We start from the raw sequence: 13108 nt of genomic DNA, 5'->3' as shown, positions 1-13108 counted from the left end.
GGTCAACAGGGAGAAGTGTTTGGAGGCTGAATGAATGTCTTGCATGTTGTTGTGTGTGCCCTTTATTGCTGTACACTGTAGTCTGTGTAAGGACTTGTTCTCCAAACCATCTGAATGTTTGTTTGCCATGATGCAGCAGCTGTCTCCTTTGTAAAGAAGGAAGCACGAAAAAGACCACATTAAATTCATTCATTCTTAGCAGAAAGGAAACAAAGAAAAGAATTTTTAACCTGCTGTTAGCCATGTTTGTAAATAAAAAATCACTGTTTAGAAATACCTGGAAAGTAAGTACACCATTCTGGAAAGTCAAATAAATGTGGTGCAAAGCAAACTGTCTCTGGCTTTGCCAAATCAGGCCTTCATTAGCCAAAGGATCCCTCCCTTTTTCTCATAGTGATAAAGAAATTCCTTTTATGGTTCTACTATTTTCATTAGTTATTTTGGGAAGATTATCTCCAGTCCAGCAACTCAAAGGTTTTGGGATGTACCTCTGGTCCCAGTTCACCTTGCTGAACCTGTCAACAAAACTAACATCACCTGTCACAGAATGATAGAATCATGAGAGCTGGAAAAGACCACTTAGACCATCCAGCCCAATCATCAGCCCATCACCACCATGTCCACTAAGCCTCCTCTCCTCCTTCTTCACTGACCTTGGTGACTGCAGGGCTGTTTGTCTCACATCATTCTTGCTCATAGCTCTCACATATGCTATGCAGTGGTTTGAACCTTCCTTAACAAAGTTATCACAGAAGTGCCAGCAGCATCACTCCTTGACTCAGCTTTGGCCAGCACTTGAACTGGTTCTGTCTGACATGGGGCAACTACTGGCCTCTTCCTACAGAGAACAACACTGCAGCCTCTTTTCTGCCACAGTCCAGACATTAGACACACATGTGTAACCCCTTCCTTTCACTCCCAAAGTGCACGCACACACCGGTACCACAATGTCCTTGTGCAGCTCCAACACTCTGCACACCCCTGTGCACACACATATATGTGCATGCTCGTCCTTGCACACATACCCACAGACCTATACACACCTGAGCAACCTCACTGGTTTGGGCAAAGGACATCTGAACATCAAGACAGTAGTTTCGGTCTCTGAGTTTACACTTAGAGAAGTCTAATCTGGGACAACACAAGTCAGTGAATATTGGGCCAAATCCTTCTGTACTTAATTTTCTTCATCATCATTGTGAAGACGAATAAAACAACAGCACGTTTCTCATTGTTTTTAATGTTCTTTTATTTCTATTGTACAATAAAATTTACATATAAATATGTTCAATATAAATTTATTTTTCCCATGAAACACCTAGACATTTTATAGTTTGAATAAGAACTGCGTCTGCTTTGTGTTTCTTTCCCATTTACAAAACTCAGTGCTTTTAGGTTTATGCAAAATTGTTGAGGATGAGATCACATTGATCTGCTTGGTTCATGCAATCTAACCTGGATACATATGACATAGGAACGTGGTCATCCAAGAAATTCTCAGGAATCAGTGAAGTAAGATTTAGGGTGATTGGGCCCTGGAACAGCCTCCCCAGATTAAGTAGTCACAGCACTGAGCTTGCCAGATTTCAGGAAGTATTTTGGACAGTGCTCTCAGACACAGGGTCTGATTTTTGGGTAGTCCTGTGTGGATCCAGGAGTTGTACTTGATGATCTTTTTGGGTTCCTTCCAAACTGGGATATTCTATGGTTCTATGGTGCTAAAAGTATGTTTAGTCAACAATGCAAACCATCTCTCATACTCTAATAACAGAGCATAAGATGATTCTGTCTGTATTAGGTGGGATGAACTCAGGATATATTCTGAAGTAGGAGCAGTGTTTGGTCATGTGTTATCTCACTCGGAAAATCTGGTAAGACCATACCATAATTCAGGGCATACAGCAGGCCAAATCTTCACTGAGCTGAGAAGGTAGCGGGATCTTTGGCAGGTACAAGTGGAGTTCAGACACAGTATTCATGTGAATAAATCACCACATCTTTCTGTTTTGCAAAAGGTGATGTTGATCTCTTAAAAGAGGCCTACATATGCCACAAAGACTTCTGACCACATTTCTAGTGCTCCTACCAGGAAGTTTCAGAGAAAATATCAACTCGTTGTTCCTGTAACATTTCCTCTGAATCTTGTTGGATTTGATGAACTTTGCTGAATTCAAATCAGGGTTTCCAGGGGAACTCTGCCAGTTTTTCAGCAGTGCACTGTGACGTTCACAGCTCCAAGGCAAATCAGTTACATGGACTAACTGAGGACCAAGGATTCTTTTACTTCAGGGTCTCCAGCTCAGGAAGATGCCCTCTGTGATGACAGCTCTTGAAATGAAGAAAAGGGTCTGGGTCCATGAGCTGGCACTCAGGGTGGTATTTTTAGTGATGGGGTATATCCATAAACAGTTATTTTCTGCTCTTATCCAAGTTTCCTCAAGATGGACTTTCCCAAAATTTGATGAGGTGCCCTTTATCTGTCAACATCTGCTTATTCTATCTTCTTCTCTTTTTAAAAATGCCATATTTTAAAATGAACACTGGAAATTTTCTCTTCTAAGCATTTCTTCTTCCAACACCCCATCCCGTTGACTGAGCATGAGCGTGCCTTTAGTCACTTGGAAAGACAGGACTCATCCTTTGCTGTTGAGGAGAGAGTGGCTCGGAGCTCGTGCTGCTGCCGGGTGCCTGGGACTGGAGGCCTGACTCCAAGTCCCCCTCCAAGAGGCTCGGCTGCTCCTCAGTGACAGTGACTTCGTCCTGCTTGGAGGTGCCGCTGTTGGGGCACTCGGGTTGTGTTTGGTCTGGGCTGCTCTGCAAAGGCACCAGGCCACAGTCCAGGCTGGTGACTGTGTTTTCTGGCAGGCTCAGATCAGCCCCTTCAGCAGAGCTGGGAGAAATGAGTGCCTGAACAATGACCTCCTGCTCTCCGTCGCTGCTGGCACACGGGAGGCTCTCATTTGAATTGCAGCAACTTGTGCTTCCCATGAGGTCTCTGTTGATGGAAGCACTCTCTGAGCAATCAGCACTTGACCTGGCTCTTCTGGGTTCACAAGAGCTCGATTCACCTAGGAAGGAGTGGATACACAGGGGTTAGCATCCAACTTCCTCTGCCCATGGAGGCAAAGGCTTCAGAGGCTCCTTTGGGAAAACAGGGGTCAGCTGAAGATGTCAGGTATGGGCTTGAACGCCAGAAGGAGGTACAAGCCCACTGAAAGCATGAATTCTACCCATGTTGCTGACAAGCAGTGCTTTGAAAGCTGGATTTGCACCCTTACCTGCCAGGACCACGCGTTCTGCTTTGGAAGGCTCCCTGGCACTGCTCTGCAATTGGTGTTTGGCCATATGGGATCGTTTGCGCAGGCAGAAACAGGAACACCAACTGCCAGCAGGTGATTCCTTCCTCTTGCCGGGAGAACATGGTCTGCAGAGAAAACAGAGCAGTCGTGGTGCAGGGTGAGGGAAGAGCTGCACCGAGCCCTTGCCAGCAGTTCCCTACTCCTGGCACTGCCTGCTTACTGCTGAAACACAGCTTAGAAACGCGCTCTGTTTCAAACAGCAGAGGATGCTTCCATTCCTACAGCTCAGCCCTCAAGTCCTGCTGGCTACATTCCTCTCAATGATTTCAAGCAAGATTCGGAGCATGTGAGCAAAGGCTCCACAGCCGGACAGGAAAGGAGCTGGCAGGCGTAACTGCTTTCTGAGAAAATGGTGCAGCCATAAGGGAAGCTCAAAAGCATCTCTGACTCTTACGTTAACACCTCCTTGGTCTCAGCTCACTGCCATCTTTAATTTCTAGTGCCAGCAAGTCCGACCAACAGCTCTGCTTACAGGAGAAGCGCAATTGGTTTCAGGTGCGTGGCCCTGAAATCTGGAAAACCCCAGTGTTTCCAGGTACAGGCAGCACAGGCCAGGATAGACACCAACGTGGCTTTCTGCATCTTGTGACTGCCTGCCCAACCAGGAAGGAAAGGCACCTTGTGTGGCTCCACTGAGGCCATAGGGCAACTGTGTGTTAGTTGAATCCTCAAAGATATAATGGACAAAAAATAAACCAATAAAAATCATCCGAACAATGATGATAGGGGCTGGAAAGGGAATTCCTCTTTCTTTACCTTTCAGATGGAAAATCAATGATTGCGTTGAAGTTCCTCAGTACAGCTGCAGGCCCTTCCTCCACTTGTATCTTGCTGCTCCGTGTTGCAACAGGAGAGCTGCTCTGGCCTCTCCTCTCAGCCTGTGCCTCCTGCAGTGTGAGCAGCTTTGTGGATGGAGACACCCACACAGACTTGGGCCCAGGCAGAGAACTGTGCCCTGCAAGGGAAAACCACAGGTGAGATGGAGGAGGAAGCAGCAGCACAGCCATCCCCATTCTGCATATCTCTCAGAATTGCTCATCCGAGCCACTGGAAGAAGAGGAGCTCAAAATAACTGTGTGCTCAGAGGTATGCTCGTGGCAAAGGACACAGCCACAATTAAGAGCAGCTCACTGTATCAAAAACAGGCAAACAAAAATCCTAGAAAAACTAGGGGTCTGGGATCTGAAGAAAAGGCAGATCTTACAAGTCATTTCCCCGAGGTCACTTCCCCAAGTCTGAATTTCTGTAGCCAAAAACTGTCAAGCTGGGCTCTGGAGACTTCCGCAGTGGGCAAACAGCGATGCCACTGATGTGATGCCACTAATTCTCCTGGATGATCAGAGACACAGCAGCCCCAGCTAAACAAGTGAGTAGAAACTGTCATCTAGAAATTGTGCACCTGGGTTGGGGGACAGCAGAACTAAGCATCGTGTTGAAATGGAAGAAGAAGTTTACCTTAAGAGGTTTGGAGCCCACACTATCGCTAAGTTCTTAGCATGCATGTTTATCACCGAGCAGATCCCTGCCAGAGAAATCAAGTGTCTTATTAAGTCCCATGGGGACAGTGCACTGGTGGTCAGCACTGAGGCAGACTTGATGCCTTCCAAGAGGCATCTGGGGAACACAGAAACACAGAATGACCCGGGTTGGAAGGGACCTCAAGGATAATGAAGCTCCACTCCCCCTGCCTGGCAGGGCCACCTATCTTCCACATTTACTAGACCAGGCTGTCCAGGGCCACATCTAACCTGGCCTTGGACACCTCTACGGATGGGGGATCCACAACGTCCCTGGGCAGCCTGTTCCAGGACCTCAGCACTCTCCTAGTAAAGAACTTTCCCCTACCAACCAACGTAAATCTTCCCTCTTTCAACATAAAACCATTTCCTCTTGAACTGATATTATCGGCCCTTTCAAAGAGTTAACACCCCTCCTGATTATACACGCAGCCCGTGCCATCAAGGCCAAGCGGTGCAAGCACTGGGCAGCTTTACAGCCTGATTGCACAGTGCAGCTCCTCGCAGCAGGCATTCGTCTCCAAGTCCACTTTGCTATTAACCCCATTCTACCAATAGCAGGAGAACAGCAAAGGAAAAGGAATTCTCACAACCATTGTGAATAGCTTAAATAAGCACCTCCTGGCACCACCACAAGTGCCATCAGTGAGAGGCAGGATGTGGCAAAGACGTGACTCATGGGGCTAACAGAAAGAAGACCTCAGAGCTGGGGCACTGCTACAACCACTAACCAGGATGGCCAGGGAACTGGTACGTGTCATTTCCAAGACATTGCCCTGAGCTTATAGAGATCCTGGCATACAGCTGCTCGGTCAGCAGAGGGTTCAGGAGCTCCCTGAAATACATCTTACACAGGGAGCTCACGCTGTGAATGTCTTGGACGCTGAGCTCAGGAACCTGCTCCATATTGAATTCATGGCTGCAGAGAAGGACACAGAATTGGGCAGAGGGCTTTGAGGAAGATGAAAACAAGTCCAAAGCCACACAAAATACAGTCAAGAAAAGGAAGGACTTCTGCAGAGCCTTCCATATGGTCTCACATCACAGTTAGAAGCAGGAGAGCTCTTGTGGCACAAAGCTTGGAGCTGGAGAAATCAAGGCTGCCTCTAAGATAGTGCTTGCTAAAAGACTTGTGCTCTAGACACCTCACACCTTCAGTGTTCTTCTTTGGACATATCCCAGGATTTCAGTGTCCTTCTTGCAGTGAGGGGCCAAGAACTGAACACAGAACTCAAGGTGAGGACTCACCAGTGCCAAGTACAGGGGGATGATCGATTCCCTGCTCCTGCTGACTCCAACCTTCTGCATTCCAGTTCCAATCTAAACCATTCCTGCTGTGGTAGTACTTGAATCCTCATTTGGGGCTGGACCTCAACAGGTCAACACATCAGAAATAACACAATGTGCATCTTGAAGACGTGTCTCAAAGCCCAGAAAATCCAACTCTCTGACCTTGGCACAACTCACCAACCAAGAGCCAGGCCTTGACAACTTGGCTGATCTGAGCACATAGGAGGGGGCCAGACAGTGGACCAGAAGTGTCCATTTCCACTGAAGCTCCTTGTAGAGAACAGCACCAATCAGCAGGCGTGAATCAATTCATTCACAGGCTTCACAATGAGTCTGTTTCTTTATAAAAGAAACCCACATCGATTCCTAATCAAAAAAGGGAGGAGTTAATATGGACCAAAGAAGTTTCTGTTCCTACGCTTCATCCCTCACCCCAACTTCCCTTGCCCCATCCCCAACTCCTGGATGATGCCCACAAGCTTAAAGGCAGGTCTCAAACCCACAGGGCTCCGTTCACAATACTCCATCAGAATGGATGTTACACTTCTTCTATACACTCAAACAGACTGAGCAGTGGTATCTCAGTCACTTAAAACACACAGAAGCATCCAAACCCAGAGCACACACATCCCTTCCTGTGGTACTGCAGCCCACAGCTCACCTTCACACCTCTGTTGATTCCTGGTGTTTTACACACATGCAGCCTCGCTACGGTTCCATGGGTGTCACACAAGACCTGCAGGACCTCTTTCTCCGCAAACCCCACCTGTTGGGTGTTTCCTGTTGGCACTGAACATGAACAAATCTACCGCTGAGCAACAGGACGTGAGACAAACAGCAGAAAACAACCAACCTGCAGAACTAACTCGTTTGGGTTGGCCCAGATGTTAGCATGCTCCCTTTCCATGGCCCAGGCCAAGCTTGATGAGCTGCTCCTCGTTTGCAGAGGGGGAGAACGCTGCAGATGGGATGTGGTGGCTATGCACACATCATGCCTTTCTCTTGCTTTTCCTCTCTCCATCTTCCATTAGCAAACAGCATCTAAAAGCTTTCCTTCCTGAATAAATCACTGGTTAAAAACGAATTGGTAAGCTTGCTTTTAAAACTGCCTTCTTTATGCAGCTTGATGCTTTAAAGCAGAAGCTCACCTAGCAATGGTGGGTCAAGTACAATTTGACCTTGGTCAATCCATGCTGACTATTCTGAAGATTCTTCCTCTTTAAAGCTCTGTGTACATCCAACCTAACTCCAAAATCTTATCAACTGTGCCTTATCACTTTCCATTGCGTTTTAAAATCCTCACTGACTCCTTTACTTGTTCCCTTGCTTGCTATTTCTGTGCAAACCAAACACTGGAGTTAGGGTTCTTGTAAAATGAACCATGGCCTACAGGTAGAAGGCACCAAAATTTATGCTTAACATACTTTGCTCAATCTGTATCTTACTTCGGTCAAGGTTTACTAGATACTGAAGTATGGAGTAAGCACTATATACAATGAGAAGTAAATTTCTGGATTAAGTGCTATATTTTTTCTGTAAGAAACTAGCACTACATCTTTACACACCTGCTTTGTTCTCTGAGTATTTAGATCAAGCGGAGATTCTTCAAACACTGAAGCTACATCAGAAAATTCCATGGATCCAAACACATCTGGCACATGGCTGCAGTCTGGCACATCTTCATTATGTCAGAGCCTTTTCAGACTGAAAAGAAATGTGCCATTGAGATTCTTTTGCAGAATTAAAAGGAAGATTTCATCAAAAGATTTCATCACTAAAATCTAAATAAGATTGCTTTGCAAGTTCCAAACTATGGCTAACGGCTAATGCAGGTCCACAAGCCAGCAGCAAAAACTTTTATATTATGTTCTTAATACTGTAATTTTGGATTTGACGTTCATATCAAGAGCAGAAGGGAAATTACTCTTAGAGCTCAAGTCATCTTTCACAGCCTGTGTCAACAAGAGCAGCACCTCATAGCCTTTGGTTTGAAGACCCGGACCACAAGCTAGCTAATGATTTTACACAGAATTCCAGAGTTCAAGTCATTGTTTCTATTAGGGCTGCAATTCTACTGAAAGCCTTCAAGTTCATCACACTTAATTATCACTGGCACCACACATAACTCCACGTTACATATGTGATCACAAGCAACCTGGCTACTTCAGACAATTCCAAAGCACTCCACGTGCACTTTGCTACTAAAGTACAGAAAAAGGAATTAACATCAGAAATAGCTGCAGTCAAAACCATCTAAGAATCCAAGTCTCCAGGAAACAAGGAAAGCAAATCCTCTCCAGGACTGTCTTCTAAAAGGAAACAGATCAGAAAGGTGAGATCTTTCCCCCTTTGATCACCCACTCATGTAACGTCCATGTCATTTCTAAGTATGCTGCCCAGACCAAGACTGAGGATGCTTCAGAAGAAGACCTTCCCTGCTAAGCCAAACAGAACAAGTAAGGTACCAAAATATGTAGAGCCAAACATGGAAAGGTGCTCTAAGAAGGTAAGCATCACAAGAGACCAACAGGAATGCTTACACAATCCAAACAATGCACAATGTCTGTTCCACAAGCTGCCAAGAGGAATGTGTGCAGTACTCACAGCGCACCATGTACACTGCTTACTGCAGTCATACTACTTCGTAGGACCAGACCAACTTACTGAAACATTTTAATGAACAGACCGAACTGTATGGAACTAGGAGGACAAGTGGTGAGAGACCACAGGCTGAATGCAAGCCAGCAGTGTGCTCTGACAGAAAAGAAGTACAACAAGATCATCAGCTGCATTAAAAAGCAGCACAACCAGACCACGACAAGTCATTCCTGCTTCAACACTCACTGGACCACATCTACAATACTGTATCTGGTTTTTGGCCAGGAAGGATAACAACCTGAAGCAAGTTCTGGGGATGACCTCCAGCCTGTGCAGGGGGATGAAGCTCCCACTCCGAGAAGAGAAGCTGGGGAGAATGATTTTTGTTCAGAGTGCCTTCCAGTAGCCTTAGATAGAGGGATTTCATAAGATGCCTAGGAAAATGCTCGTGCTGTAATGATTTGCTTTACTGAGAGATACCAGCAGCTTACAAAATGCCAAGCTCTAACCTATTGGTGAGGAAATATTCAAGCCTTCCAGTACCTAACCTGTGCTTCATGTCTTCAGTGACAGAAAATCCATTGGATGGGGCCAGAGGAATGCATCTCACCCCATACCCTCTGTACAGCCACCATTTGTTTAAAGGATCACTCTTCCTTGAGGCACAAAACTAGAGCAGATTACACAACAGACTGACACCACAAGGGCTTCTCTCTAGATACAAACTGCAGCAAAGAGCATCACAAAAATGGGAAACCAACACTCAGATCAGATCTGTGTCTCTGCTCCGCTCATTAGGAGCATCATGTTTTACTCCCCTTTCAGAGGAAGATACTTCTTCAAGGATAACAAAATCCAGCTCAGCTACACAACACAGTACCAAATAGCAATAATTATCTAACATTTCCTGTAGGGAAAGAATCCTAAGCACAAGTTATTCTCTGAGTTTCAGCTGGGACTGAATTATTTTCTTCAGTGTCTGATTTAATACTACGTTTTCATTCTAGAGAAACAATGGAGATAGCGCAGTGATGCTTACAGTTGCTGCCAGGCAGCGTTGTACAGAGCCACAGTCAATCTCAGCTGAGAGCCCAAGGAAGTGAGAAGGAACAGAACTAGGACAGCTGACTTAAACTGGCCAAAGGATATTCCATACTATATGACATATTGTGGAAGGAGTTTTGAAGGGGGTAGAACTTCATGTCAATCTCTTCCACTACTAGGAGGCTAACTGGACACTGATTGGTAGGTGGTGAGCAATTGCTTTTGCATTCATCATAACTATTATCCTTTATCTCAGTAAATAATTCTATCAATTCAATCAACCCATGAGTTCTACTTTGTGTTACTTCTCCCCCCTTCAGTTCTCTCCTGCAATCCACTGGAATGGAGTGGAGTATTGTAACTCTCTCTGCCAACAGAAAAATAAAAACACATTCATTATTATTTATGGAAGACTGACTGCAGTTCAGGCTCACTGGTTTGAGGTCTCTGGGCATAACCCTGACTGTGAACAGAAGCAATTGCTGAAACAATATGTCAAAAAAAGACTGGAGCTTCCTCTTCCAAAAGGTGGTCCTTAGAAACAATGCAATCAAACAGCTTCCCTGTAAGATAAGGTTATCTGAAAATGCATTTAGAGAGTATCAGAGAAAGGTAAGTAACAATGACAGCACAGAAAGCAGAAACTATTTCTTACCTCTACGACTATAAATATTTCTTTGGTGTCTCTCTTACGTGATCCAATGGGCAAACACGTTGATGACTTCAGTTCTTCATGGCATCAATTTCTGTTTTAGCATGAGGCAAGTCATCCTTAAGAGACCATAAAAGCAAGCGATGAGATTGCTAACTACTGTGACATACCAGGTACCACATCTGACTGCTGTGAAACATAACAAGCACATACGGGACAGTACACAATTCAACATCAACTCAGCAATGACTGACATCACTCCCATAGAAATTCTGAAACAGAGCTGTGAAAACTGAAAAACAAAACATTCAGCATTTTCATTGGTATTTTGGTAAAGTTGCTGTAATAATGTAACAATAATGTAATGTAATGTAATAACGTAATAACTTCCTCCATTTTACAGCCAGAGAATACTGCCCTCTGAACAACCAGCAACAAGATTTGTGGTGCTCTGTTAAACTTTTTCCAGCTCTACAGCATCTTTCAAAAGGCAATGGGACCAGTAGGCTGCATTCGTATGTACCATCCCACCTGCCCCCGTGTTCTTGAGAACTCCACAACTCCAACAGAAGATATTATCATATTTAAATGCCTTTTGGCTTACCCCTACAGTAACTTTCTCCATGATTTTTAGTGCAACTTTTTCACCAGACAGAAGATGCCGCCCGAGTTTTACCTTGGCAAAACCACCTACAAATCAAAACACAGATGCTTAAAGTTGAGTGTGAATTCTTCTCTAATATAATATTACAATTTCCAACTGGTTTAAAAAACGAATTTCAAATTTATACAAATGAAACCTGACTTAGAGAACTGACAAGAGCTGTTAATCTATTCTCAGATTAATTCTAGAGTGGTGAGACAGACTGTTAGGCGTGCTGTTTCTGTACAAAGATGACACTTACCCGTTCCAACTGTTTCATGGAATTCCTAGTACTTGAGAATTTCCTCGTAGTCACTGACAGACATCCTGAATGTGCAAGAACTGAAGATCCTCCAAGCACGTGCAATGAGGAAGTGCCAGCAGTGTTCACATCCTACTTAGGACATATTCTTAGAGGCAGAAGGGACACTCGTGGCAGATCCAGCAATGCTCATTTTCTCACCAACGTGCATCCCCCTCTCACCCAGCAACAACAAAACACAGTGCATGAAGCTGGCTTCACTTAGGTTAACAATATGGAACATCCCTCAGGGCTTTGTGCCACAGAGCAGTAGCAGGGCTGGACTACAGCTTGAGGAAGCAGTGGAAGCCTTTCCCTGTATGGTTACAGTGTCCCTGCACGCACCCCACAGCCAGAGCGTTGCAAGCTGAGCTGTCTTGCTGTTTCTTGTACTCATCCCAATCTCTGCGAATGAAAACTCAGAATTCAGTCAAGGCGTTGATTGAGCACGAGCGTGCCTTTATTCAATAGGAAAAAGGAGGGGGTGTGAGGTCTGGAGGAAAGATGGGACTCATTCTCTGTTGTCTGACGAGAGTGTCTCAGAAGTCGTGCTGTTGCCCGGAGCCTGGGACTCTTGGCCTGATTCTACCTCCCCCTCCAAGATGTTTGGCTTCTCCTCTGTAATGCTGACCTGAGTCTGCATGGTTGTGCTGCTGTCGGGGCACTCGTGCTGTGCTTGGCCTGGGCTATCCTCGAAAAGCACTGGGTCCAGGGTGGTGCCTGAGGAGTCTGGCAGGCTCAGGTCAGCAGCTTCAGCAGGTATGGGATGAACGAGAGCTTCAACGATGATGGCATTCTTCTCTTTATAACTGATGTTATACGGAAGGCTTTCATCTGAACTGCAGCATCCTGTGCTTAGTAACAGTTCTTCATTGATGGAATCACAGGAAGCTGCATCGTAACATGCCCGGCGTCTTGGAGATATACAAGGGCTCGGGTCACCTAGGAAGGAGTAGATGCACAGCAGTTAGTGTCAAAGTTTCACAAGATGAATCATGAAACAGGTTCTTGACATTTGGCTATGCAGTGATGGTGGGCAGAAGCAAATAGGCTTCTAGCAACAGTGTCACTGCCTTGAAAGTGATCCTCGTGCAGGTCCAGCTCTTGTGTTGACAAGAGACTCATTTGGGAAAGACAGGAGTCAACTGAAGATGTCAGGCACAGGCTTGAATGCCAGAAGGATGTACAAGCCCACTGAAAGCATGAATTCTACCTGTGTTGCTGACAAGCAGTGTTTTGAAAGCTGGATTTGCATGCTTACCTGCCAGGACCAAGACTTCTGCTTCAGAGGGCTCCCTGGCACTGCTCTGCAGTTGGCGTTTGGCCACAGGGGATGGTTTGCCCAGGCAGAAGCAGGAACGCCTGCAAGCTGCTGACTCTGCCCTCTTACTGGGAGAACTCATTCTGCAGAGAAAACAGAGCATGCTGTCAGACGTGGTGCAGGGTGAGGGAAGAGCTGCACCGAACCCTTGCCAATAGTTGCCTGTTCCTGTCAATGCCTGGTTTCTGCTGAAACACAGCTTAGAAAAGCCCTCTGTTTCAAACAGCAAAGGATGCTTCCATTCCTACAGCTCAGCCCTCAAGTCCTGTTGGCTAAATACCTCTCAACGATGTCAAGCAGGGACATGGATCCCGAGAATGTTGGAGGCTCCGGCTGCTTCGCTCTCCTGGGGCGGGCCTTCAACGGGCAACGAAGGCAGGAGA

At 45.7% G+C, this 13108-nt stretch overlaps 2 protein-coding genes and 1 long non-coding RNA gene across 6 annotated transcripts; all 3 read right to left on the bottom strand.

The window, feature by feature from the left end:
- Window positions 1–1231: 1231 nt before the first annotated feature.
- LOC146755422 (rho GTPase-activating protein 32-like) lies at window positions 1232–4372 on the bottom strand. Its single transcript, XM_085525497.1, has 3 exons — window positions 4116–4372; window positions 3279–3424; window positions 1232–3068 (listed from the first exon to the last, which is right to left on the bottom strand). Exons 1-3 carry the CDS (start codon window positions 4370–4372, stop codon window positions 2611–2613), a joined length of 861 nt encoding a protein of 286 aa, XP_085381623.1. The 3' UTR covers window positions 1232–2610.
- Window positions 4373–4534: 162 nt separating this feature from the next.
- LOC146755421 (uncharacterized) lies at window positions 4535–10931 on the bottom strand. Of its 4 annotated transcripts, none has more exons than XR_014938063.1 (4): window positions 7732–7943; window positions 6828–7223; window positions 6125–6532; window positions 4535–4688 (listed from the first exon to the last, which is right to left on the bottom strand). It is a non-coding gene; the product is annotated as an uncharacterized LOC146755421 (long non-coding RNA). The 4 variants fall into 4 exon arrangements; XR_014938064.1 differs by lacking the exon at window positions 4535–4688 and adding an exon at window positions 4704–4881; XR_014938062.1 differs by lacking the exon at window positions 4535–4688 and adding an exon at window positions 10464–10931 and having other exon boundaries at window positions 5295–6532; window positions 7732–7870.
- Window positions 10932–11841: 910 nt separating this feature from the next.
- On the bottom strand, window positions 11842–12822 carry LOC146755420 (rho GTPase-activating protein 32-like). The gene is made up of 2 exons (XM_085525585.1): window positions 12666–12822; window positions 11842–12346 (listed from the first exon to the last, which is right to left on the bottom strand). Exons 1-2 carry the CDS (start codon window positions 12805–12807, stop codon window positions 11916–11918), a joined length of 573 nt encoding a protein of 190 aa, XP_085381711.1. The 5' UTR covers window positions 12808–12822; the 3' UTR covers window positions 11842–11915.
- Between the last annotated feature and the right edge of the window lie 286 nt (window positions 12823–13108).

Source organism: Coturnix japonica, chromosome 32 (genome assembly GCF_054131305.1).
Source record: "Coturnix japonica strain WE chromosome 32, WE-NBRP24, whole genome shotgun sequence".
Taxonomy (NCBI): domain Eukaryota; kingdom Metazoa; phylum Chordata; class Aves; order Galliformes; family Phasianidae; genus Coturnix; species Coturnix japonica.
Note: the sequence above shows the minus strand (reverse complement) of the source record. Positions and strands in the feature narration are given on the sequence as shown.

Excerpts from the sequence above, each read along its gene's own strand:
- LOC146755422 (XM_085525497.1), bottom strand. The coding sequence starts at position 4,372 with ATGGGGATGGCTGTGCTGCTGCTTCCTCCTCCATCTCACCTGTGGTTT. Across the intron at positions 3,425-4,115 it reads ATTGATTTTCCATCTGAAAG|ACCATGTTCTCCCGGCAAGA; the intron begins GTAAAGAAAGAG and ends TTTTCTCTGCAG. Across the intron at positions 3,069-3,278 it reads AGAACGCGTGGTCCTGGCAG|GTGAATCGAGCTCTTGTGAA; the intron begins GTAAGGGTGCAA and ends ACTCCTTCCTAG.
- LOC146755420 (XM_085525585.1), bottom strand. The coding sequence starts at position 12,807 with ATGAGTTCTCCCAGTAAGAGGGCAGAGTCAGCAGCTTGCAGGCGTTCC. Across the intron at positions 12,347-12,665 it reads AGAAGTCTTGGTCCTGGCAG|GTGACCCGAGCCCTTGTATA; the intron begins GTAAGCATGCAA and ends ACTCCTTCCTAG.